The sequence below is a fragment of the Phocoena sinus genome, chromosome 10 (assembly GCF_008692025.1).
Source record: "Phocoena sinus isolate mPhoSin1 chromosome 10, mPhoSin1.pri, whole genome shotgun sequence".
NCBI classification, from domain to species: Eukaryota; Metazoa; Chordata; class Mammalia; order Artiodactyla; family Phocoenidae; genus Phocoena; species Phocoena sinus.
This window is the reverse complement of record NC_045772.1, coordinates 48,668,285-48,694,935: the sequence shown is the minus strand read 5'-3', so window position 1 is coordinate 48,694,935 and position 26,651 is coordinate 48,668,285. Positions and strand designations below refer to the sequence as shown.

At 37.5% G+C, this 26,651-nt stretch overlaps 1 protein-coding gene across 5 annotated transcripts in view; it reads left to right on the top strand.

Moving 5' to 3' along the window:
* Positions 1-10,105, top strand: part of RAP1B (RAP1B, member of RAS oncogene family) — a 46,921-nt gene extending 36,816 nt beyond the window's left edge. For 2 of the 5 annotated variants that reach the window (XM_032644654.1, XM_032644653.1), the window contains exons 3-8: positions 723-791; positions 2,266-2,322; positions 3,375-3,515; positions 5,591-5,734; positions 6,426-6,542; positions 8,783-10,105. In XM_032644654.1, coding sequence (XP_032500545.1) covers positions 723-791; positions 2,266-2,322; positions 3,375-3,515; positions 5,591-5,734; positions 6,426-6,512 — 498 coding nt within the window. In that variant the 3' untranslated portion in view covers positions 6,513-6,542; positions 8,783-10,105. Of the gene's footprint in view, positions 1-722; positions 792-2,265; positions 2,323-3,374; positions 3,516-5,590; positions 5,735-6,425 lie in introns of all 5 variants that reach the window. The other 3 variants (XM_032644656.1, XM_032644655.1, XM_032644657.1) reach the window with 3 other exon arrangements.
* The last annotated feature ends 16,546 nt before the right edge of the window (positions 10,106-26,651 follow it).

Here is a 26,651-nt window from a genome sequence, read left to right as displayed (position 1 = left end):
AGACAGGAATAAATTTTGGTCCATCTCATTGTGAGTTGGCTTACAATACAAATTTTGTTACAAAAATTAAATACACCTTATATAAAAAACTTTTTCAAAGATTACCTTTGACTGTCCCACCATGTTTTCTGTATCAAGAAATAGTAAAGCAAGAAAGAAGACACAACTTGACAGTGGTGGGTGGGGAAGGAGAGAAACTTAGGGGAAATAACTTGATGCACAGTTCAGAGTTTAGCAAAGCCCCACAGTAAGATAGATTGACCATCTTACTTTGCCACTTAAACACCTAGCACAGAATTTGACATGCTTGGATCAAACTGAGAAGTGTGTACAATGGAGCATGAACTGCTTTTTCATTTGTAAATATATCCAAAGTAATGGGGAGGTGTGAGTGTGCACATATGTGTGTACACAAGATAATTAGCCACTTTCTAACTAAAATTCAAATTTAAGCCCTTAGGACTGAACCAGGAGCCATTTAATGATTTTTCAATATATGATCTCTAAATTTAGACTTAACCAGTAAGGAGCTTGGTGATTATTAATTTTTTTAAAAAAGCTTTCTGAAGTAATTTTCCCACCACATGTGTATGTTCAAATATAGTTGCGGTTATGTTTTTTTAATCAATGGTATAACTAGCTATATGAAGTCAATACTTTAAAATGTGCAGAATTGAATGTGTTCTTTTGGGGGGGTATAATGGTATGTTAATTTTTTTCAGACTGTACAGTTTGTTCAAGGAATTTTTGTTGAAAAATATGATCCTACGATAGAAGATTCTTATAGAAAGGTATGTTAACTTTAGAAGACCTTTTGCTTTTGACTTTACTATAAATATAAATTCTTGTTTTTAGCTTAATAATTATTAAATGTTGTTTACAAAGTAGAACGAAGAAGCAGAGTTAATTTATAAAATTAGTGGGGAAAGATCACACCTGATTATTTCCTGGCATTGTGTGTTTACCAGCTTGAGAATTTTTTTTTTTTTGCGGTTCGCGGGCCTCTCACTGTTGTGGCCTCTCCCATTGCGGAGCACAAGCTCCGGACGCGCAGGCTCAGCGGCCATGGCTTACGGGCCCAGCCACTCCGCGGCATGCGGGATCCTCCCGGACCGGAGCATGAACCCGCGTCCCCTGCATCGGCAGGCGGACTCTCAACCACGGCGCCACCAGGGAAGCCCCCCCAGCTTGAGAATTTTAAACAGTCACTCTTGTTCTCTGTCTTCTCTCTCTCTCTCAAAGAATTTTTAGTTTATATTGACCACAAAATTGTAATTTGACACACTAACCTTAGAGCTGGGCCGTGCATTTCAAGTGGTAGCTCCATGTTTCTCTCCCCTTCCTGCCCCCCAAAGACTGAATACTCTCAGGCTCCCTTCTTTTTAATATAAAGATATAAGTACAAAAGTCTTGTTAACCTTCCTACTTACAACTCCTTGAGAAAGTTCCACTGCTCATAATAGTAGAAAGGTTTATTTCTGTCCATATGTTCACTTGTACAACATGTGACAATAAAACTATAAATGCGCAGAGATTTTTTTATTTAGCAGGGAGAGAGTTACCCCCCACCTTGATATAGTGACCAGCCTGGCCCCTGCTGCTATGCAGACATTGTGTTTCTGTTCCTCCCTCTGTGTCCACAGTCTACCAAAACAAACTGGAAACCCCTTTCTGCACCCCAGCAGTGAGGCACTATTACTCTTCTTTCCATGTATATAACTTGGTTCCCTAGGAAATGTTAGGTAAAAAGGGTAGCAGGGATATATAATTTATTTCATAGCTCTCCTCTGCTTCCTTGCTCCCAGAAATTTTGTTGTTCCAATATGGTGAAGGGGATGTGGTTATCTAGAGAAATGAAGGTATATCTAAAGTATGGGAGAATTGAGATAGTTACTTCTGGTATTATTGGAACTATTACTGGTTTTAAAATAATTTTTTGAGCTATTTTGAAATCATTTCCTCTCCAGATTTAAGTGCTGAGTGATTCATATTGAGGTTGGATCTTGTGTATCTTGTATCAATAGATATCCTCGTGTTAAATTCAGAACACATGGTTTTTGCACCTAATGCAGTTTGGGGGTCAGTAGACCTGTTTTCTAGCTATTTTTTTTCTCCTGTTTTGTTAAAGTGAGTATTGCTTGAAATTAGTTGTGAAGTTGCTATAATCTGTGTCTCTGTTTTAAATATCATATTAGCTGTTGGGTATATTAAAGTAGTCTTGTATACGTTTAAAAAAATGAACATCTATTTTAATTTTTCCCCAAGCAAGTTGAAGTAGATGCACAACAGTGTATGCTTGAAATCTTGGATACTGCAGGAACGGTATGTAAAACAGAGTACCAAAGTATATGCACAGCTTGTGCAGTATTGACCTTTAGATGCTAGTATTCTGTAGACAAACATTAGTTAAGCTTATTTAAAAGTACTGCTTGCATTAAATCTTAAAGCTGTTTTCCTTATCCTCTTGAATTCTTTTCTTGTGTGTGTGCTTTGCCATTGCAGTGGGTCATTTATTGAAGAAATAAGTAGAAATTTTGTATGAAAGTTTTCATAGTCCCACTAGTACTTGTAAAACAAGTTAAACTGTATTACCATTTATTAAATAATGTGGAAAATAATATTAGAGTATACATTTATTCCTCAGTGGCTGTATGAAGTATTTTGAATATTATCTTTCCTCCTTCAATATATTTACAGACCAACTAGATTTGTTGGTATCTGAAGGTGAAGGGAAAATTTATTCTGGATATGTGGTATTCATTCAACTAATGTTTGAGTACCTGATACGTGCTGTGTATTGTATTCTTACACTCAAAGTCTTACAGTTTAGTGAAGGAGGAAAAGTGTGGGAAAATGGCAAGATACAGGTAACGTGCTGGTGGCCCCCACAGAACTAGAGCATTGTGAGCTAGCTGTGGGTAACGTGGTGATTTGATTTGGGTGCCTTACACATTATGATACATTAAAAAGCTGCCTTTAAGTAGCATTTGGACACAGGACATTTCTGTTCCACTTGAGTATATTTACTGCACATAAATCTGCTCTGGTGTATTATTTTTAAGTAAAACACATATTTCTTGAAATACTGATTTTTTCAAATAGCCACAGGCTGTAATTTTAAGAGATGTTACGTAACACTACTGCATTCTTCTTTGAGCTCTAATTATAGACTTCGAAAATTTTTAAGTAAAACACATATTTCTTGAAATACTGATTTTTTCAAATAGCCACAGGCTGTAATTTTAAGAGATGTTACGTAACACTACTGCATTCTTCTTTGAGCTCTAATTATAGACTTCGAAAATTGTCAAATTATCTGTCAAAACATTTTTTTAACATTATTGCTTTTTAATGATTCTTTCTTTCTACTGTAGGAACAATTTACAGCAATGAGGGATTTGTACATGAAAAACGGACAAGGCTTTGCATTAGTTTATTCCATCACAGCACAGTCCACATTTAACGATTTACAAGATCTGAGAGAACAGATTCTTCGAGTTAAAGACACTGATGATGTAAGCTGGCTTCGTAATAAATAAATATTTTTTGTTTCAAACCCTTATTATAGTGATATCCAACTTAAAGGTTTGAATTTAAATCCAGTTTAAAGTTAATGTATTTTGGGGGGCTTTGTTTGTTTTTCAAAAGCTTTTTCCTTGATGGGGAAAAACATATCTTTAACACTATATATAATGTAAAAAGTGAGAAATACCCTCCTCTCCCCTGTGTAAAATAAATTTTATACCCTTCCTGTTTTAAAATCATGCATTTGGTGAAGAAGGAGAGGTGTTGGTGGCAAATATTACTAATAGAGCATATGATGTTCTGGCCACATTTCTGGCAGATTTAAGAGCCTTTTTAACAAGAATCAAAACAACATATGAACAGATCTCAAGCAACTATGACAGAAGGAGTATAATGATAATAATAATTTTTAAAGAAAGGCAACAGATATATTCGATTCTAATGTAAATTTACATGCCTCTTCAGAGTATACCATAATGGAGTTTAATCCCTTTAGGAAACTATAAATGGATTATTTTAATTCCTCATCACACTATATATAAATTCATCTTGCATCGAATTGATCTTGCATCAGAATCACCTGTAAAGCTGGTTAGATTGCCAGGCCCCACTCTCAGAGTTTCTGATTCAGTAGGTCTGGGATAGGGCTTAAGAATTTGTATTTCTAACAGATTTCCAAATGGTGTTGATGCTGCTGGTCTGGGCACTTCACTTTTTTTTTTTTTTTTTTTTTTTTTTTTTAAATTTTATTTATTTATTTATGCGGTACACGGGCCTCTCACTGTTGTGGCCTCTCCAATTGCAGAGCACAGTCTCCGGAAGCACAGGCTCAGAGGCCATGGCTCATGGGCCCAGCCGCTCCGCGGCATGTGGGATCCTCCCAGACCAGGGCACGAACCCACGTCCCCTGCATCGGCAGGCAGACTCTCAACCACTGCACCACCAGGGAAGCCCCTGGGCACTTCACTTTTAAGAACCACTGTACTATGTATAGTTTAATTATAGCAAATATTTCGAGAGCTTGAGGGCACCTATGGGAAATGCTGCCATTTCCTGGACTTCTAAAGCAGGAGAACTTAGGGGGACCCTGACATACTTACAGCAACCTCGGTAAAGCTGTTTGTTTACCAGTGTCTCTAGTAACTACTATGGTTTTCTGTCAGTTGCATTAAACAGGTATTTATTAATATAATACTATATATCTGCTCCTTAAAAAGCCAAAATTCTTGATTTTCTAGTTTGGATTTTTTCCAAAACTTCTTTAGAAAGACAAAATCTCTAAATGATTAATAGGAGTTTTGCAGCATAAGTATTATTTTTCCCTGTAGTGTCCTTCTAAAATTACAAACATCACATGTATCCAAACACGTGATTAATAAGGTCTAGATTTTTAGTAAATTAAGATGATTTTACTTTTTGGCTTTTTAATATACACTGTATGAGAAGCTAAAAGTTCTGCTTTGGGGGCTTTCCAGATTTCTCCTTTTTGTGTTATGAAATTGGGAATGAGTATTTAATAAATACATGTTAGAAAACCAGAAAATTTTAAATTGATTTATGTCCCTTGGAGAAACATTTTAAAATTTTGGAATATATTGGCTTTTTATGGTATACCCTTTTGCACTTCCTTTTAAAAAGGTTTTGTGTTTTGCTTACTATAATTAGTTAAAAGTCCACTGTGAGGGACTTCCCTGGCGGTCCATCAGTTAAGACTCTGAGCTTCCACTGCAGGGGGCACAGGTTCAATCCCTGGTTGGGGAACTAAGATCCCGCATGCTATGCGGTATGGCCGAAATAAAATAAAAGTCCATTGTGTTATAATTTTAAGGGTTTTTCACCCTCTTTTATAAGTAGATCATAGCTTGTTTTCTAAAAAAACTTCATGTGAGAAGTTCTTAAATTAACATTGTCAAGGCTTTCATATTTAACTGTAAATTTTATTACACGTTATTAACTTAGCATTTTTTCTGGCATAGTATAAAAAGTAATCCTGAGAAATATTTTAATTTGAATTTTGATTTGAATTTATATTGCATATTTGTTTACTTGTTTTTACCCTTTTTAGGTTCCAATGATTCTGGTTGGTAATAAGTGTGACTTGGAAGATGAAAGAGTTGTAGGAAAGGAACAAGGTCAAAATTTAGCAAGACAATGGAACAACTGTGCATTCTTAGAATCCTCTGCAAAATCAAAAATAAATGTTAATGAGGTATGGTGAAATAGAACTCATGATTTGGAATTTAGCATTCAAAATTAATGGAAAATAATGAGTCTATATTAACACAACCCCAGGTTAATTTGTACTCAGGGTGCTTTGTTGATCATATAGGCAGAAGTCTTGTGTTAAGTAAATGCATGTTAATAAGCAATAATGCTCTTTGAGCCTCTTTATTAAATACTGGTACAGTGGAATTTACCATAAAATGAAGGAAAACTGGACAGAAAATAATAGGGGTGGGGAAGACAGATTAAGTCTTCAGATATACGAAGGATGTTATGTAAAAGGCAAAGACAAATTCAAAAAGGCATGAACGGTTGTTGCCTTGAAGGGACTTAAAATAATGTTGTAGACTAAGGATACATAGAGTTGAAGAAGAGTACATAATTGTTCTCTTTGGATGGTAGTAAATGTTCTGTCTGAACTAAGATCCCTGCAGCTCCTTCAACTCCATATTTATTTTAAGGAGAACGATTTTTAGCCCTCCCAAAAAATAAACAGAAAAGAACTTGGCGATTATAAGAATACCTGGCTTTACTCTCATTCCTTAACTGAACAGAATATTTGCTTTCTGGGGAAAAGTTCATGGAAAGTTCAGTTTTTTCATTTTACTCTTTCACTTTTAGTTCTTTGGGGGCTTTTTTCCCTTGTAAATTTTTTTTTTAATTTAATGTGTTTGCAGATCTTTTATGACCTAGTGCGGCAAATTAACAGAAAAACTCCAGTGCCTGGGAAGGCCCGCAAAAAGTCGTCATGTCAGCTGCTTTAATATACTAAATGCATTGTAGCTCTGAGCCAGGTATGTTGATTTATCTTTTCCTCTGTTTTGTTTGTTTGTTTCCTCTAATTTTTAACCTCAACTTTATTAAGGGTTAAGAAAGTAAACATAGGATTTTCTTTTCTAAAAGAGAAATGGTTACTTCCTTTTTAAGATATGAGTTAATATGATATCCTAGTAATTAAAATAATTATTTCATTTATATATCATCATCAGAAGTAAGGTATTCCACATAAGTGAGAATTCTAGATGAGTTTATCCAGTATATACTCATGCCTCAGTGGGTCACTGGTTTGTGTTGACAATACAGTGGTGATGAAAACCAGTCTTCTCTGCTTTCTTCTTTGTTGCCTTAAGCTAACTAAGGTCTAGTTGGAGAATTAGACAAACAATTGCAAAATATGATAAATGCTATTGCAGAATAAGTCCAGCATGGTACTGATAATAAAAAACCCCTTATATATTATGTGCCAGGCACTCTTAAGTACTGCCTATATATGTTAATTGCACCCTCACAACAATCCTGTGAGGCAGAATTATTATAATTCCCATATTACAGATGAGTGAACTGAGGCACAGAAAGATTGTTACTTGTTCAAGCCCTGCAATTAGTGAATAGCCTAGTCAGAATTGAATCTAGTGATTTGAGTACATCGCACAGAATTTGAACTGTGGTCTGGCTCCCAAGTCCATAATTAGTCACTATTATGGGTGCTATTGGAGCATTTAACTGGGGCACCAGGCCAGTCAGATGTGAACTGTGGATTCAGGGAAAGTCTGTCAGAGTGAGATACATGTAAGTCGAAATCTGATGGATAAGTAGAAATTGTGTAGGGGATGAAGAGTTCCCAGGAAGAGAGAACCACAAATACAACCCTGAGATGAGACAGCAAAGGAAAACTGAGCATACAACACTGTAACATAGTTTTTGAAAACAGTCATATTAAATGAGTTAATACTTGCAAAGCAGTTAGTTCAGTGCCTGGCACACGGTAAACCCTTACCTATTAGCTGCTGTTTGCCAGGTATTGTTAAACCATATCTTACTGTACTCTTATCCTTAGGAACTTTGAATGTTTGTAGCTCTGCTGCTTCCTGTGTTAAATGGCCCTATACTACCATAGAACTCTGATTCTGTATCTCTCTAGAGTTTTTGTTCCTACTCTCCGTTTAAGGCTTTCTGTTTAGAGATACAACCTCTCACTTTCTATATCCTCTCATTTCCAACCACGTGCCCATTCTTAGCAGCACGCATGTGCCTGAGCTCACACACTCCCATCTGTCCTTTCCAATTTGCTACATTCAACCTGCTAAGATTTAGGAAACTTAGAAAACTCATTCAGACTCCAAACGAGGGCTTAAAGTTCAAAGCATTTGTGGAAATTATTTCATCAGCTGCATCTATATTAACAACGTTTCTGAAGCTTGCAACAAATCTGATTCCCAGAAAACCAGTTAAAAAAAAAAAAAAGAAACATCTTTTTAGCCCAGGCATGTGTGCAGAAAATCATCCAAAGTTAAATAAATAAATGACAGACCCGTGGGTTCTGATTTTACCTTCTTTACATCACTCAAATTTTTTTAAGTTTAATTTGGTATGATTTTAGTGTAATAACAGCCTTTTCTGACATCCATCTTAGAGTTGGTAGAATCTGTTTATGTAGAATTAAAAAGTATATAGCTGTCAACTGTAGAGAGCCTTCGTGAAATAAATTCTATCTTGTTCACTTCTCTGCACCAGCTTTTTAGCCACTTTTATTGGAAGAGTAGGGAAGAAAAGTCCTGATTTTCTAATACTAGAAAGTCTGGTTAGATGTGCATTCTGTATTCCTCATGTAATTCTAGGGTTGTAAACACTTACAGATCAGCCATTTTGTTAATATTGATGTCTGTTTTATAATCCTAATTCTAGTAAAGGTGACCTAATGTAAAATTTTAATGTGGTGTTTTTTTTTTTTTCCTTGCTTTTAATCTTTGGAAGGTAATACAAAGAAATTTGCATTAAGGTACACTCAACTTACATTTGACTGACTTTCAAGAAGGCAGCAGAATAGATGAAGTCATTCCAAAAAAGATGAAAATGTCTACCCATGCTTTGCCATGAATCGTGGTACCTGGTCATAATGTAATGACGAGGATAAGAACCTGTATTATATTTATTTCTGACACTTCAGCACTGTTGTCTTAATATGTCCTTTGGATCTTTAGTGTGCTGTTTACACCCCATGTTTTCAATTAATTTAATTTTCTCATTTTGACAGGTCTGAAGAACTGTTGCCCAATTCAACAGTGCCAGCATTCCAACTTTGTTAAACCTACCAACATCTTAAATGGACTTTCTGTGGTGGTACCCTTTAAGAGGCGGATGAAAGCTACTACATCAGTTTGCACATTCTAATCACTTTCCAGTATCACAAGAGAGATTTTTACTTATATAATAGTCCTAGAGTATGCAGCTGGTAAAACCAGAGGCTACAATCCAGTATTACTGCTAAGAGACATTTTTCATCCACCAATGTTGTACATGTATGAAAATGGTGTACTGTATACTTTAACACGCCCTATACTTTGTATTGGAGAGTACAATAATGTAAATCCTAAAAGCACCACTATTTTAGCATAATAAAAGAAAGTCCAAAGAGCTCCTATATAGACTACTCCAGATAACTTCGCTTCTTTGATACTTGTAGCTTATTGTAATTTTTTTTAAGAAATTCAAGGTCATTATCATTGTATTGTACAAATAAGCGCTTTGATTAACACAGCTATATAGTTTTTTTAATTTTTAAAAACCTGTGGAGACAGTGATCTTGTCTTTAAAATATGATAGTCCTTTCAGTATGTCTTAGATTAAAGACGTTGCCTTTAATATCTGTTGGGAAGGAAATGTCCAGACTTCAAATCTTTTATTATATGTTTCCTTTTTTGTTTACATAGGGAACAATGTTTATAGTTGTGTGTACAGTGGGGGTCTACAACAAGAAGTGTATATTTTCAAACAATTTTTTAATGATTTAACAATTTTTGTAAATCATTTTCAGGCTTCTGCAGCTGTAGATTCTCACTGTGAATCCCCTGCTTGCTCATGCATAAGTGTATTTGCAATACCAAATATACAGGTTTAGTATTTTTGCCTGTTAGTGATTGTTTCACATGTGTAACGTTTTGGTTGAGATGTTAAATGGTGGACGAGTACTGTGGATGTGAATGTGGGAAGTAATTTTAATCATGTGTAATTGGTCACAAGGCCTAAGTTGCAGTAACTATTGCTGTTTTATTTAACAATGCCTTGTTGCTTTGTATGCATTAACGTTTGGGTGTAAAGATTGTGTGTCTATCCAACAGGGAGCCACAGTATTTAAATTGACCAACCTAATGTTACAACTACTTTTGAGGTGGCCAAATGTAAACTAAAAGCCTTAATTAAAGTGGTGCAATTTTGTATAACTTAGCATCAGTAGTTCAATAAATTTGGATTGCCATGCAAGGGCTTGCATTATAATTACTTACCACTTGAATGTGTTTTGTGTAATGTTTAACAGTGCTAGTAAATAAATATGGGTTTAACTTCTTTTTAAATGGAATGGGTGCATTTTGCATAGCGTGGTTTCATAATTTAACATTTGGGCAGGCTCATTAATTACAGAAATGATGAGAGAAAGAAGTCAGATATTGTTCTTAGTATTGTTTGAATATCCACATAACCATCTTTTGAATTTTTCCTTTGGAAAGAATTTTGTAAATCAAGCAATATTACTTATGAACATATGCCTTCTGGGCAGTGTTCAGTAGCTGTTTGAGGTATAGGAGGAAGAATTGAAAATACTTTGGCAGGTGTTACACTTAGATTATTTTTAAAACAATAGGGCACAGTTGTACTTGTGGTCATAAAAATCTTTCAATGAAGTGGACTCAAATACTACTTTCTTTTTATATAATGAGTGTTTGTCTTAGATGTGCTGTAATTCAGTTCTTTTTTGAAATCTGTAAATGAATCTTAACTCAAACTTTATCAAAATATTTTCCAGCCACTGAGCATATTAGCAATTAACTAGTGATACCATCTAATTTAGGGATGTCTGCTAATCCCGTAAATACTTGATATTTGAATGGGACATTTAAAAGCTTTCATTTTAAAAAGAAAAATGTCTTATTCCTTACATATTTCACTCACAGAGTTCCATATATTAAAAGGTTCCATGTTATCTAAAGAAAAAAATGTTCTCTGAGAAACCCCACTTAACTAAGAGACTTGTTTTGGCAGAACTGGTTTTACTTAAAGTCACTGGGAGAAAATTAAATCCGCCAGAAGTGGAATTATGGAGCACTAAAATCACTTCAATTTATTATGTCCTGTTGTTACATCCATTTGGCCCTCTTTGAGGGCACCACCGTTAATTCAGTTACCTTCATAAATGTTTGTTGCCTACCAGCTATGTGCCAGGCTGCGTTCTAGGCTCTTAAAAACAGATAAATTTAGTGATTTCTTGTCAGCCATTTATTCTGGGTCTGAGGATAGAGCAGCAACCAAGATCAACTTAGGACCCTGCCCGCTAGGACTGATACTTTACTTTGGGGTTTCTCAGCCTCAGCACTGTGGATGCTGTATGCTAGATGATGAGTTGTTGGGGGCTTTCCTGTACATTATAGGGTTTTTAGCAGCATCTCTGGACTCTACCCACTAGATGTCAGTAATACCACCCCCGCCCCCAAGTTGAGACAAGCAGAATTGTCTCCACACATTGTCAAGTGTCCTCCAAGTTAGATTCAGGGAAAGGGGAGAGGGGTGTTGAAGGGCAGAATTGCCCCAGTTGAGAACTGTTGATCTGGTGGGAAACAACACATTAATTACAGATGAGTGTTAGGGGTACAAAGCAGACAGTTTAGGGCTTCCCTGGTGGCGCAGTGGTTGAGAGTCCGCCTGCCGATGTAGGGGACACGGGTTCGTGCCTCTGTCTGGGAAGATCCCACATGCCGCGGAGCGGCTGGGCCCGTGAGCCATAGCCGCTGAGCCTGTGCTCCACAATGGGAGAGGCCACAACAGTGAGAGGCCCGCGTACCACAAAAAAAACAGTTTACTATAGTGAATAAGGATGGGCTCCAGAACCAGATTTCCTAGGTTTCTAATCCCAGCTCTGCCACCTCCTAGCTTGTGACCCTGGTTAGTTTCCTCAGTTGCTTTACCTGTAAAATGGGAATGATAGTAGCATCTACTTCACAGGAGTTAAAGAGAGTGAAGTACATGGCCAGTGTCATCCTCCAGGTCAATATTTTTGTTGCTTTTTATTTTGTATTTTGCTAACAGAAATGGGGCTGTGGTTTTGGCAAAAAGCACCATTGTCTCCCATACAAAATAGTAACTGCAGCTTAGGAATGCAAATCATATGTAGATTGACTTTTCTGGTACTTAAATGGACAAAAATATTAAAATAATTAAGTCAGAAAACTAATGAGTCCCTTTTTATGTCCCCAAGGATACTTGGAGAAAAGCAAATTTTTGGAGAATAACAGTGGTATTTCACGTAATTTTTCTAAAAAGTGTAAAAACCTTGTTTTAACTTGCATGTTGATTCAGTTCTTTTCCTTAAATATATAATCTTTACCACACGTGGATATTATGAGTAGGAAGTTTTATGAGAATAACTTTGCTTTGCTTTTTTTTAAATCGTCTCTAGATGTGGGGCAGATAGCTGAGAATCAAAACTCATTACTGCAACATTTTTTCTTCTGGTTTGTCTGTCTGTGTCTTCATTGAATTTAATCCCCATCTATTATTCTGCCACTCTTTAAATCATGGAAATGTAGAGTTACAGTATTTTATAATTAATACTCCTACAACCTTATCTTAGAAATAATCATAGTGTTTGCAGTCTTTTTTTTTTTAATTTTAATGTTATTTTTTGGCTGCATTGGGTCTTTGTTGCTGCACATGGGCTTTCTCTAGTTGGCGGTGAGCGGGGGCTACTCTTCATTGTGGTGCGTGGGCTTCTCATCGCAGTGGCTTCTCTTGTTGTAGAGCATGGGCTCTAGGCGCGCTGGCTTCAGTAGCTGCGGCACTCAGGCTCAGTAGTTGTGGTGCGCAGGCTCAGTAGTTGTGATGCACGGGCTTAGTTTTAGTTGCTCTGCAGCATGTGGGATCCTCCTGGACCAGGGATCAAACCCTTGTCCCCTGCATTGGCAGGCGGATTCTTATCCACTGCACCACCACCAGGGAAGTCCCAGTGTTTGCAGTCTTTCTCTCTCAAACCAGCAGTGAGCCTTAACAAATTGTGACTTATAAGACTCAAAAATTTTTAAATCTGTTCTATAATTTGTTACAGTGCGTCAGTACATCTGGTATTTTGTGAATGTATGAGAGAAGTGAAATAGAAAACAGAACTAAACTTCTCTTCCCTTAACTGACCATTGAAAGAAGAACGTGTGAGTCCTTTTTATGATATTGATGATACTTGTCAAAATTCTAAACCTATTAATGGAGCAACTAAGTTTGTAGGCTTGACATTAATTTATCTTTGAAAGGTAGAAATAAAATACTGCTGAATAGGTCGGTTTTCTAAACGCTACGGGAGTAATCCATATGTTGCACATACTTTGAACTTGTTCCCTTAAAACACCCTTTGTGTGGCCTATAGATTACCGACCTTAAAAATTAAAGATTTTTTCCAAAATTAGGTATATCCACCTGATTTTTGTATCTTAAGAACCAACAAACACATTGAGTATTGCATATTTACCATGGTTCAAGCACTGTTCACTATGCTAGTGTGGATACAGCAGGGATATTCTGCTCACGTGGAGCTTACATTCTGTTGGGAGGGGGGAGTCAACAAATGAGCAAAACTCAATTGGTGTAAAACAAACTGTCTCAGAACTTTCTATTTGGGACAACTTAATGATTTTAGAAAAGCATGGTATCGTTTTTAATATGTATATAGATGTTATCATTTGTAGGCAGTTAATTTCTCTATTCTGATTTATTTGAAAGGGTGTGGAGAGAATTTTTACGTTTTGTTATATTACAAACCTAGTTTAACCAGATTTTCCTGATACAGTGGCTTAAATAATTATCCATATTCAGCATTTGGGTCAAAATGCAGGTTTTTTTCCTGAATACTAAACAAGGCAGATCATACAAGATTTTAATGTGAATAGAGTATTCACTTAAATCAAAAGGGTACAGCAGTTTTTTAAATAGGCAGAGATCAAAGCCTTCAGTGTTTTTGTCATCTACCATTATTACCCATTGAACTTTCTATTTATAGTGTGGTAGTTTATGCCCCCTGGGAGCACTAAGTTCAGAACAGGAAACTCTATTTCTGTCAGACGTGAAATGTGCTGTGTTTGGAGAAGAGGGGAGTAGGAAAAAGTAAATGAGAGAATAAACCCAGTCCCTGCTGGCAAGGTGCTTTATGTATCAGTGGTGGGGAAGGCCAGTCAGAAAGTATCTCATAAGCAAAAATCTAGTACCTCATATCTAACCACAGAGAGTTCATGCTCCATTATCCACACTAATCCAAGTGACTAAGAGTAAAAATTGTATTTTGCTTGTATGGACTATTTGATTTATATTTCTATGCGTTTTACTCAGGTCAGTGTTAATTAGATTCTCTGAGCAAATCAGCCATTGATGGAGAACTGCATGGCTGGCAGAAAGAAATGAGTGTCTTTCCATACTGGAAATGGAGCAAGATCAGATGGCTACAGCATAGAGTGGGAGCAATATGACTCATCAGCAGATTTTGACAGCTGTGTGAAAGATAGGAGGTGAAATGGTCGAGCTGGAGGTAACCCAGCCAGCTTGGAGGCTGCTTGGGTGTGTACGCATGAAGTGATAGCGTTGGAGCTGTGGTGAGGAGAGCCCACAATGTTTTAAAAAGGAATAACTGGAGAACTGTTTAATGGCTTAGATGTGGGAGCTGAAGGAAGGAGTGAAATACCGGGTTATATGAGCCAAACCAGAGGGATTGAAACCAATGATGATAAAATACAGAAGCCAACAAGGAATCGTGGTTTTTAGTGCATGAGCGAAACAACTTTTTGGTATGATGAAGTTTATTTTAAGTGAAATGTTTTAAAGGGTATCTTCTGAGGAGAGGTGGATTTTAACAGACTTTGAAGTCATTGAGATACAGGAGGCAACTGAAACCATGAGTGTGAATGAAATTATTTTCATAAGGATTAAGTATAGAGAAAGAAATATAAGAAAGCCTGGCCTCAGTGGGATGGGGAGGAGAAAGGTTGGAGTGCAAAGGATTGCTGTTACAAAGACAAGGGCGTAGAAGGCAGCAAATAGCCTTCTATAGCCAGGGAATACAGCATTCTTAATGGCAAGACAGTGTCCCCCTCTACTTGGTTTACAGTGGTAAGGCCAGCAGTAGTTCATTCTCTCGTTGCATCATAATTTATATCTGTCTCTTTATATACTTCTTGGTGGGAAATTAGCTACTAATCTAAGGAGATGATAGGATAGTTTTAGAAATACCATCCTCGGATTAGTACCAGGTCTATGGATGTCTGTTCAGCAACTACAGGCACACCTCAGAGATATGGCAGGTTTAGTTCCAGACCACCGCAATAAAGTGAATGTTGCAATAATGCAAGTCACAAATTTTTTAGTTTCCCAATGCATATAAAAGTTAGGGCTTCCCTGGTGGCGCAGTGGTTGAGAGTCCGCCTGCCGATGCAGGGGACACGAGTTCGTGCCCCGGTCCGGGAAGATCCCACATGCTGCGGAGCGGCTAGGCCCGTGAGCCATGGCCACTGAGCCTGTGCGTCCGGAGCCTGTGCTCTGCAACGGGAGAGGCCACAACAGTGAGAGGCCCGCGTACTGCAAAACAAAACAAAACAAAAAGTTATACTATACTGTAGTCTATTAAGTGTGCAGTAGCATTATGTCTAAAACAAACTACAAACCTTAATTTAAAAGTATTTTATTGCTTAAAAAAATGCTAGTCATCATCTGAGCCTTTGGCAAGGTGTAATCTTTTTACTGGTGGAGGGTCTTGCCTCAGTGGTGATGGCTGCTGACTGATCAAGGTGATGGCTGCTGAAGGGTGGGGTGGCTGTGGACATTTCTTAACATAAGACAGCCATGACATTTGCCACATGGATCAACTTTTCCCTTCATGAATGATTTCTGTGTGGCATGCAGTGCTGTTTGATAGCATTTTACCCACAGTAGAACTTCTTTGAAACTTCAAGTCAATCTTCTCAAACCCAGCCGCTGTATTATCAGCTAAGTTTATGTAATATTTAAAATTCTTTGTTGTCATTTCGACAGTCTTCACAGCATCTTTACCAGGAGTAAATTCCATCTCAAGAAACCACTCTTGATCCACAGAAGCAAATTATCAGCCGTTGAAGTTTTATCATGAGATTGCAGCAATTCAGTCACACCTTTGGGCTCCACATCTAGTTCTAGTTCTTTTGCTGTTTCCACCACATCTGCAGTTACTTCCTATACTGAAATCTTGAACCCCTCAGAGTCATCCATGAGAGCTGGAATCAACTTCTTCCAGATTCCTGTTAATGTTGATATTTTGACCTCTTTACCCGAGTCAGAAATGTTCTTTCTTTTTGCTTTTCCATTATGGTTTATAATTCCCTTTGGTATACAGTAGGACCTTGTCTCTTCATTCTGTATATAATAACTTGCATCTGCTAATCCCAAACTCCCAATTCAACGCTCCCCGCTGCCCCCTACTGGCAACCACAAGTCTGTTCTCTATGTCTGTGAGTCTGTTTCTGTTTCGTAAATAAGTTCATTTGTGTCATATTTTAGATTCCGAATATAAGTGATACATGGTATTTGTCTTTTTCTGACTTCACTTAGTATGATAATCTCTGGGTCCATCCATGTTGCTGCAAATGGCATTATTGCTTTTTTATGGCTGAATAGTATTCCATTGTATTATATGTGCTACATCTTCTTTATCCGTTCATCTGTCAGTGGACATTTAGGTTGCTTCCATGTCTTGGCTATTGTAAATAGTGCTGCTGTGAACATAGGGGTGCATGTGTCTTTTCCAGATATAGTTTTGTCCAGGTATAGATCCATTAGTGGGATTGCTGGATCATATGGCAACTCTGTTTTTAGCTTTTTAAGGAACCTCCATACTGTTTTCCATAGTGGCTGCACCAATTTACATTCCCACCAACAGTGTAGGAGCATTCCCCTTTCTCCACACCCTTGCCAGCATTTATTATTTGTAGATTTTTTAATGATAGCCATTCGAATCAGGCATGTTCTTTTTTTAATATATTTAATTATTTTTGGCTGCATTGGGTCTTCGTTGCTGTGTGGGCTTTCTCTGGTTGCAGCAAACGGGGGCTACTCTTCGTTGCCGTGCGTGTGCTTCTCATCGCGGTGGCTTCTCGTTGCAGAGCACGGGCTCTAGGTGCGTGGGCTTCAGTAGTTGTGGCTTGCGGGCTCTAGAGTGCAAGCTCAGTAGTTGTGGCACACGGGCTTAGTTGCTTCGCGGCACGTGGGATCTTCCTGGACCAGGGCTCGAACCCATGTCCCCTGCATTGGCAGACAGATTCTTAACCACTGTGCCACCAGGGAAGCCCAGGAATGTTCTTAATAGCATCTAGAATGGTGAATTCTTCCCAGAAGATTTTCAAATTACCCAGATCCATCAGAGGAATCACTATGGCAGCTATAGCCTTATGAAATATATTTCTTAAATAATAAGACTTGAAAGTCAAAATTACTTCTTAATCCATGGGCTGCAGAATGGATGTTGTGTTAGTGGGCATGAAAACAACATGAATCACCTTGTACCTCTCTGTCAGAGCTCCTGGGTGACCAGGTGCATTGTCAATGAGCAGTACTGTTTTGAAAGGAACATATATATATATTTTTTGAGCAGTAGGTCTCAACAGTGGGCTGAAAATATGCAGTGAACCGCGTTGTAAACAGATGTGCTGTCATCCAGGCTTTACTGTTCTATTTATAGATCACAGAGTAGATTTAGCATAATTCTTAAGGGCCCTAGAATTTTCAGAATGGTAAATAAGCATTGGTTTCAACTTCAAGTCACCAGCTGCATTAGCTCCTAACGAGAGTCGGCCTGTCTTTTAAAGCTTTGAAGCCAAGCATTGACTTTTCTCTAGCTATGAAAGTCCTAGATGGCATCTTCCAATAGAAGACTGTTTTGTCTACATTGAAAATGTGTTGTTTAGTGTAGCCACCTTCATTAATTATCTTAGCTAGATCTTCTAGATAATTTGCTGTAGGTTCTACATTAGCACTTGCTGCTTCACCTTGCACTTGTATGTTATGCAGATGGCTTCTGAAATCTCAAGAACCAACCTCTGCCAGCTTCAAACTTTTCTTCTGCAGTTTCTTCACCTCTCTCAGCCGTCTTAGAATTGAAGAGAGTTAGAGCTTTGCTCTGGATTAGGTTTTGTTTCAAGGGCATGTTGTGGCTGGTTTAATCTTGTATCCAGACCATTGCAACTTTCTCCATATCAGCAATAAGGCTGTTTAATTTTCTTATCATTTGTGTGTTCGTTGGAGTAGCACTTTTAATTTCCTTAGCACCCACAATTTGCCTATCTGGTACAAGAGGCTTTGGACATGCCTTCCTCACTAAGCTTAATCATTTCTGGCTTTTAAAGTGAGAGACATGCAACACATTCTTTCAGTTGAACACTTAGAGGCCATTGTAGGGTTATTAATTGGCCTAATTTCAATACTGTTGTGTCTCAGGGAATGGGAAGGGCAAGACAGGAATGGCCAATCAGTGGAACAGTCAGAAGACACACAACATTTATTAAGTTCGAGGCCTTATATGGGCATGATTTGTGGCACCCCAAACAATTAAAATAGTAACATCAAAGATCACTGATCACAGATTGCCATAACAAATATAATAATAATGAAAAAGTTTGAAATATTGCAAGAACTACCAAAATGTGACACCAAGACACGAAGTGAGCAAATGCTGTAGGAAAAATGGTGCCAGTAGGCTTGCTTGCTGCAGGGTTGCCACAAACTTTCAGTTTGTTAAAAACACAGTGATCTGCTAATTGTAATAAAGTGAGGTATGCCTGTATGAAGTCTGTTTCAGAGCCAGTATTGACAAACTTCTTTTAAATTCAGTTGTACCACGTCCCCAAGGCATCTTTCAAATACATGTCATTGAAATATTTCTCCACCTGCATTTCCAATGATATAAACATGTTTGTTCCTCTTTTAAATGGCACTTTGGTGTTTTACCCGCAAAAATGCATTAGGGTGGTAAATTATTATTTATTAAGTGGGTTCTCATATGTTGTCGACTTGTTTCTGTTATTTTCTAAAAAGACATTGGTGTCCTAGCTAAGCAGTATGTGTTAGTTCCTACCTAGGGCGACTATAACAAATTACCACAAATTTGGTGACTTAAAGCAATAAACTTTCTGTGACGGTTCTGGAGGCCAAAAGTCCAAAATCAAAGTGTTGGTGAGGCCTCGCTCCCTCTAGCGGTTCCAAGAGAGAAGTCATTCCTTGCTGCCAGCAGTCCTGGGCATTAGGCCGCAATCACTCCAGACTGCCTCCATCTTCATATCGCCTCTGTCTCTCATCTGTCTTTTAAGGACATTTATGTTGGCATTTAGGGCACAGCCGGATAATCCAGGATAATCGCAAGATCCTTAATCACACCTGAAAAGACCCTTTTTTCAAATGAAGGTAACATTCACAGGTTTGGGGATTAGGATGGGAACATATCTTTGGAAGCCTTTATCAACCTACTACACAGCGTTTTACTGATTTTGCAGTAACAAAGACCAGCATGGGTCTACTCTAGGATAATCCGAAACATGCCAAATTGAATCAGCAGACCTAAGGGTCTCCCTAGAGAGATCCCGCCTAGGAAAGCCCCAGAATTAAGCTACTCTGCAGGGATCCTTCTAAGGGAAACCTAAAGTCAGAGGAGACCTTCATGAATCAATAAGAGGTCCGGTCTGGGCTAGTTCCACAATTCCAGAACCAATATAGTGTCCATGAAATGCTGTTAATCATTATCCCACTGAATTACCTTCCACTTGGGTTAGCACACATCCAGTCTAGCCGACATTTTATATTATTCAGTGATAACAGAAACTTCCCCCTTCTACTGACTTACTATTACTATTTGTAAACTTTATTTTCTCGGCTTTTCATTTCTAGACACAACAAAAAGGGTTTTGCCTCCACCTCACCCCCTCACCTTCAGTCAGACATACATGATTCATATTAGAAGAAAATGAGTGCTTCTGAAACCAGTGTCATGATTTAGATTTTATTCAACCTCTGCACTGAATTGCATGTTTCTTTTACTGCCTTTCTTTCTTTGTTTTTAGAAATGGGAGCAATGGATGGGCACAAGAATTAAATGATAAAAATTCATTTGGTTGGAATAAAGTACATTGAACATTCAAGCAAATAAGGGATTAATTCAACCCAGTGGCATTTGGGGGTTTTATATTTTTTAGTACATCCTGCATTAGGTTTCTGTGAGGTTTCTCAAAAATGAATTTGAACCTTCTCCAGATAGGCCTTATCTGTTCGTTATTTCTGGTAACTATTTGAAGTAATGGTAAAAGGGGACAGTAACCATCTGTGGGGTTTATGTGTTTAAGATACAAACTTATAGTTCCCAGAAGTTCATTCAGTCATTCTCTATCAGAACTATTCTGGAAAAAGTTCTCACTTTGTTCATTTATTCCTTTGGGTTTTCTGACTTCACTAAAGCATGACTTGGATTGTGCAAAATTTTCACTGGAGACATAGAGTCTATTTTATTAGACTAAAAGACAGTCATGATTCTTGAAATGCATCTTGGGCTCCTGCAGAAGCTAGACCAGCTGGTAATTACTATGTCAAACACCTAACGGCTAGCTCTTAACTTGTTCAGAAACAAAGAGATGATACTAGCTAGCTACCACCATGCCATTAATTTCATTCCACCAGTGCTGTCATAGAGGATGGCACTAAAGAAGGAAGAGGCACCCATCACCCCTCCCTTCATCCTTCCATTCTGAACCAGTACAGGATATTCTGATGGGCAGGGCATCCTCTCCTTAGCAGGATGTGGCTAATCCAGATACAGAGTTAGCCCTGGGCCCCCTGCCAAGGTTCTTGTTCAGGGAGGGTAAAGAGGACAGGTCTCAGGATGTCATCCAAATAAGTAAAATGTCAAACCATGTCAGCCCTGGAAAGTGAAGACAATTTACAGTGCCACCTCCCTGCCCCACTGTCAGCCGGAAGAGAGCTATAGCTACCCTAGAGTTCATCTCCCCAAGGCTATTACATCATAAGGAAGTACTTTTTTCTTGGCTCAGTTGCTTGTGAAACTCACTGAGAGGAGCAGTAGAATTAGTCACCATTGGCTCAACTGCTTTATCTCACTTCGAGGAAGAAAGGTAACAAATTCTAGGAAGCAAAAGATTTTTGTGACAGGTTTCCTTGACCTGCACACAATAAATTCAAAACCACCCCATGAGTTAAACCAAAACATATTCAGTATCTAGCCTTAAACCTAGTTTGACTATAACATCTCTTTTCCAAAGGAAGGTAACCTGTGGAATGATAATGATTCCAGAAATTGTTGTTATAATTATGTAATAATTTTTATTTTTTAAGCTGTTATTACATAATAACAATCTATGGAATCATCCCCAAACATAGACTATTTCTCTGCTCTCTTTTCCTGTCATCCTATCAAGGTGAGAGAATCACAAATAAAAGCTTAAGAAACCTGTTACCCATGCTCCCCAAAACCAATTTAAATGCAGAATGATGAAAGAATAAGAAAAACCAGCAAGTGATAGCTGAATTCTTGTTCTTTGGCATGATGTTCTGATGAGAAACTTGGGATTCAAGAACTCATCAACTCTGATAGTTTAGAAGTAATAACAATATTAGTTATTTCTTGGACCCCTACCATGTGCCACCCACTGCTCTGAGCACTTTACAGGTTTTTATTTAGCCTTCAAAACGATGCTATGAAATAGGGGATATTAGTGTCCCCAATTAGTGCTAATGGATGCCTTAAATCAATAGAATAAAACATAAACACTAGAAAAGGAAGTTATTATAAATAAATACTTGAAAAGCTCAAAAAGTCAATTAGAATTATTCAGGAACTTAGGAAGGTAGCTGGATACAAAATAAATATGCCAAAAATCAATAGCTTTTTTTTTCTATATTCACAATAAGCACTTAAAAGTTGATAGGAGGGTAAATATTGTAACAGACAAAAATTATAAATGTCTCAAGGAATAAAGTAAACAAGAAAGAGCTACTAAAAAGTCATTAAAGAACATAAATCAAGATCTGAACAAACTATATTCTTGAATGGGAAGACAATATAAAATTATTCCCCCAAGTTAACATTTTAATGTAATATGATTCCAATTTGAATTTCAACTGGTGAAGTTTTGAAATTGAACTAAATGATCTTAAAGTTCAAGTGAAAGAAGAAATAACATTAAGGGACTTCCCTGGCCCTCCAGTGGTAAAGAATCCACCTTCCAATGCAGCAAACGCGGGTTCGATCCCGGGTCAGGGAACTAAGCTCCCACATACCACAGGACTACTGAGCCTGCACACAACTAGAGAAGCCCGTGTGCCACAACTAAGAGCCTGCCTGCTGTGACTGAGACCCAACACAGCCAAAAATAAATAAATATTTTTTTAAAAGAAATAACATTAATTAGTAGAGTAGAACTGAGTCCAGAAGTAGATTCTAGTATATAACATTAATATATGACAAAGTTGTATTTCAGTAAGAAAGAATGTTTCTTAGTAAATGCTGGCACAACTAGCTATCCATTTGAAGAAAATGAAAGTGCAACCCCTATATCGCACAAAAAGCAAATTCCATATATATTAAATTTTTTTAATTAAATATAAAGTAAAACAAAAATAAATCTAAGAGACTGGAAGCGTAGTCTAGAGATAGGGGAGACTTTCTTAGCCAATTTAAGAAACTAAAAAGCTATTTTTTAATTAAAATATTTTATATATTTATGGGACTTCCCTGGTGGTCGGTCCAGTGGTTAAGAATCCGTCTTGCAATGCAGGGGACGCCAATTCGATCCCTGGTTGGGGAACTAAGATCCCACGTGCCAGGGGGCAACTAAGCCCGCGCACCACAACTAGAGAGGAGCCCGTGCACCACAACAAAGAGCCCACACACCACAACGAAAGATCCTGCATGCCGCAACTAAGACCTGAAGCAGCCAATAAATAAATATACTAAAAATATTTTATATATTTAAGATAATGAAATTAAAGAATTTATAGATTTAAAATTTGACAAAATATATTACAAAGTTCATGTGGGAAAATATAACAAAATATATAGGGTTAATATCTATAAAATACAAAATGTTCTTAAGGATTGAGACGAAACAATCCAAAAGAAAAATGGGCGAAAGATATTACTAGGCAGTTCCGAAGAGAGCAAATTCAAATGGCCCATAAACATTAAAAAAAAAATGCTCAAACTAACTTGTAGACAGAGAGGTGCAAAACAATATACCAAAGAACCCAACACATGGGGAAAATTTGCAAAGAGATAACACTACAAGCCCAGAAGAGAGGTTAGAGGGCAAGAAAGGAGTCATATATTGCTGATGGAAATGTGCCTTGTAGAGCCTTTGGTAAGCAAAAATTTTAATTTGCTATCTGCCATTACCTATTGAAAGTCAAAGTGGGCTTATTTGACCCAGCTATATCCTACTCCTCATAGCTACACCAAAGAAATAAAAGTATATATATATATATATATATATATATATATATATATATATGTACTTTACTGCTACAGTGTAGTAGAAAAACAGAAATAGGGTGAATGACCATCAAAAGAATGATTAAATAAATTATGATGCATTCATAACATAGAATATTATGCAGCCATTAAAAATGAGTTTGAGGGGATTCCCTGGCAGTCCAGTGGTTGACTCGCCACTCTCACTGCGGAAGGCCAGAGTTCAATCCCTGGTCGGGAAACTAAGACCCTACAAGGCAAAAAAAAAAGTTTGATTTTTGTTTTTTTAATTAATTATTTATTTTTGGCTGCGTTGGGTCTTCGTTGCTGCAAGCAGGGGCTACTCTTTGTTGCGGTGCAAGGGCTTCTCATTGCACTGGCTTCTCTTGTTGCGGAGCACGGGCTCTAGGCACACGGGCTTCAGTAGTTGTGGCACACAGGCTCAGTAGTTGTGTCTCACAGGCTCTAGAGCACAGGCTCAGTAGTTGTGGCGCACAGGCTTAGTAGCTCCGCGGTATGTGGGATCTTCCCAGACGAGGGCTCGAACCCGTGTCCCCTGCACTGGCAGGCGATTGTTAACCACTGCGCCACCAGGGCAGTCCAAGTTTGATTTTTAATGGTTGATTTAGAGGGATTTCTATGAGGTATTTAAAGTGAACAAAGCAAAATACATGGAAGGATTGTGTTATGTTTGTGTGTGTGTGTTACATGAGCCTGGGAAAGGTACTGAAAAATACATCCCAGGTTGTTAACATGGTTTTAGAGGAGGGGAGGGTTGAGGAGGTTAGAGTTAGGGGGATCTGAGTAGATAAGGGAAGAATAGCAAAAATACAGCTGTGGGAAAACAAAACAGGATCATAAAGGCATAGAGAATTCCTCATTGTCAGTGTCAAGTAAATAACAGTTTCTGGAATATAAATTTTAAAAGCTATATGAATCTCATTGCTATATGTAAAATATGAATATCAACATATGGGGGAATAATGTGCTATAACAAAAATAACTGTCCTAGCCATAGTAATATGGATGACTTTTGAATTATTTCTTTTTCCCTAACATTCTTATGCTATCTTTAAGTAAAAAATAATTTAAAACAAAATTAAGTAATAACTTCATAGCTAAATCAGAAAAAAATAAGTCATCATTCAAAAAGCAAAAGGAGTTTAACTTTCTTCTGTTACCTGAAATTCAATCTTCTTACACAGCTGAAGAACTTCAGTTGATCTTGTGAAGGACAAAGAAGCAGAAGGACTCCCCTAGGATGGCAGGCAGTTTCCTGAAGATTAAACTCAATCTTTTAAAAATTGCAAATAGGAAGCCAGGACAGATTTCTAAGCACAGACGTACCTAATGCCCTTTCGCGGCACAGACTGCAGCTTCCTAACAAGTTTCAAGGGCAGTGTTCAAGACAGACGCAGGTTTTTCTTGGCATTATGGTGCACTGCCAATACTTACATTATATCATTTTATGCTTTTAAATGCTCTTCTATTTATAGAACCTGCAGAGTTGGCTCTTATATGTCAATATGTTTGTAGCTCAAAATATCCTCAAAGTATTTACAAACTAAATATACTACATTTTCAATCATTAAAATAACCCCTTGGGACTTCCCTGGCGGTCCAGTGGTTAAGACTCTGCACTCCCAATGCAGGGGACACAGGTTGGACCCCTGGTTGGGGAACTAAGATTCCGCATGCCGCACAGTATGGCCAATAAATAAATAAATAAATAACCTCTTGAAAATTGTGTTGTTGTTAAAGAATAGATTTATAGCATACATTTTCATAGATGATCTAATTAGAAGATATTTACTTACAGAAAAAGATAACTGTACATATATGGGATCCATTCAAGTTTTTAAATTACTTGTTATATTGTTTCTCAAAAGGTTTTCATTTAGATAATGATGTGTTTGTTTTCGCTGTGTTCTTTTAACCCCTCCCTACCCTCTTCCAACTCACTGGGTATGCAGCATCTTTCTGACTGTCAGACACAGAGACCTGGACAATGACCTGCATTTGGTAAAGTGGACTGACGGCTGAATGCCATTATCTGTGTTCTTAGCACCATAGGAGCCACCGCGTGGATTCTTATGCAAACCCTAGAGAAGAGGAAAGACCCTCTGTGATGTGTGAGGTTGAATTTCCCGCCTTCAACCCACCAAACCAGGGAGGATGAGGGCTCAGTCAGAAGTAAGACCATTATAAGAAAAACAATTTTTAATGTGACTTTTCTTAGCCAGTCGAATTTATGGGGTAAGGTTCATGCTAGCTACCTTCTCTTCATATTAAAAGCTAAATAGAGTATAAATCATGCTATTTAGAGAAAAGAGAACAAAGCAATGCTGTCTCAAAGGCGCTAAGAAATCATTCATCAGGAATGCGAGTGCATATTTGATTTACAGAATTTCTTTGCCAAGCAGAGAAGTATGCGAAAACAGCAAAGCAAAATGCAGAAGCTGCAATAATAGTTTCGTTTAGCTGGAGCATGTCCTGTATCAACAGGGATTAACGATTTTAGTTTTTTGATCGCCCCCAAGATCATGTTCACTATTGATGACAGCTAAGATGTCTGTAAAGAGTCACTGCAATTGATTTATTTGTCCAGCAAACTTTTTGTCAGCAAATTCACTACCACCTTAAAAATGTCACTGACTGCTCTATGCTTTCAACACTAGAAGCACAAGCTGCAGTGAAAACTGTATGGAGCTCACCCTTACTGTCAGAGTTCTAAGAAGCAATAACATATTTATGATTTCATGTTAAAAATCTCCCAGACATCACTGTTTAAATCACAATTTAGCAATAACAGAGTAACTTGAAATTATGAAGTTTTACATTTCACCATTCTGTTTTCCTCTTCACATTGAACAAAATTTGAAAGGATTAAGAGGAGAAGCTATAACATATAAATTATTCAAGAGTTCTTCCTGTTTTTAAGCTCCACAAGACTGAGATGACAACTCTTTTGAAGTGGTAGAGAGTACTGTGAGGTATCTATATATGATAGAATATAATATAAATGAAAATAAATTCAGTCTGATTATATAAATGTAGATATTCTTATTAGAATATTTGTTGAGGAATTGAATGCAGTTGTATTGATTGGAAATGACCCACTCATTCAAAAAAATTTGAGCACCTACAAAGTGACAAAAGGTAGAGATGAATGAAACAGATATGGTCCCTGCCTTCTTGGAGCTGAACAAAAGAGCAAACACATACTAAATATTTACTATACGTGGTGCATTATAATATTAGTCTATGTTTATTATTATAGACCAAACGCTGTTCTAAGTGATTTGTCTGTGTAAACTCATTTAATCCTCAGGTAAGTACTATCATTTATGTTATACGGAAACAGAGAGGTAGTTTGTTCAAGGCT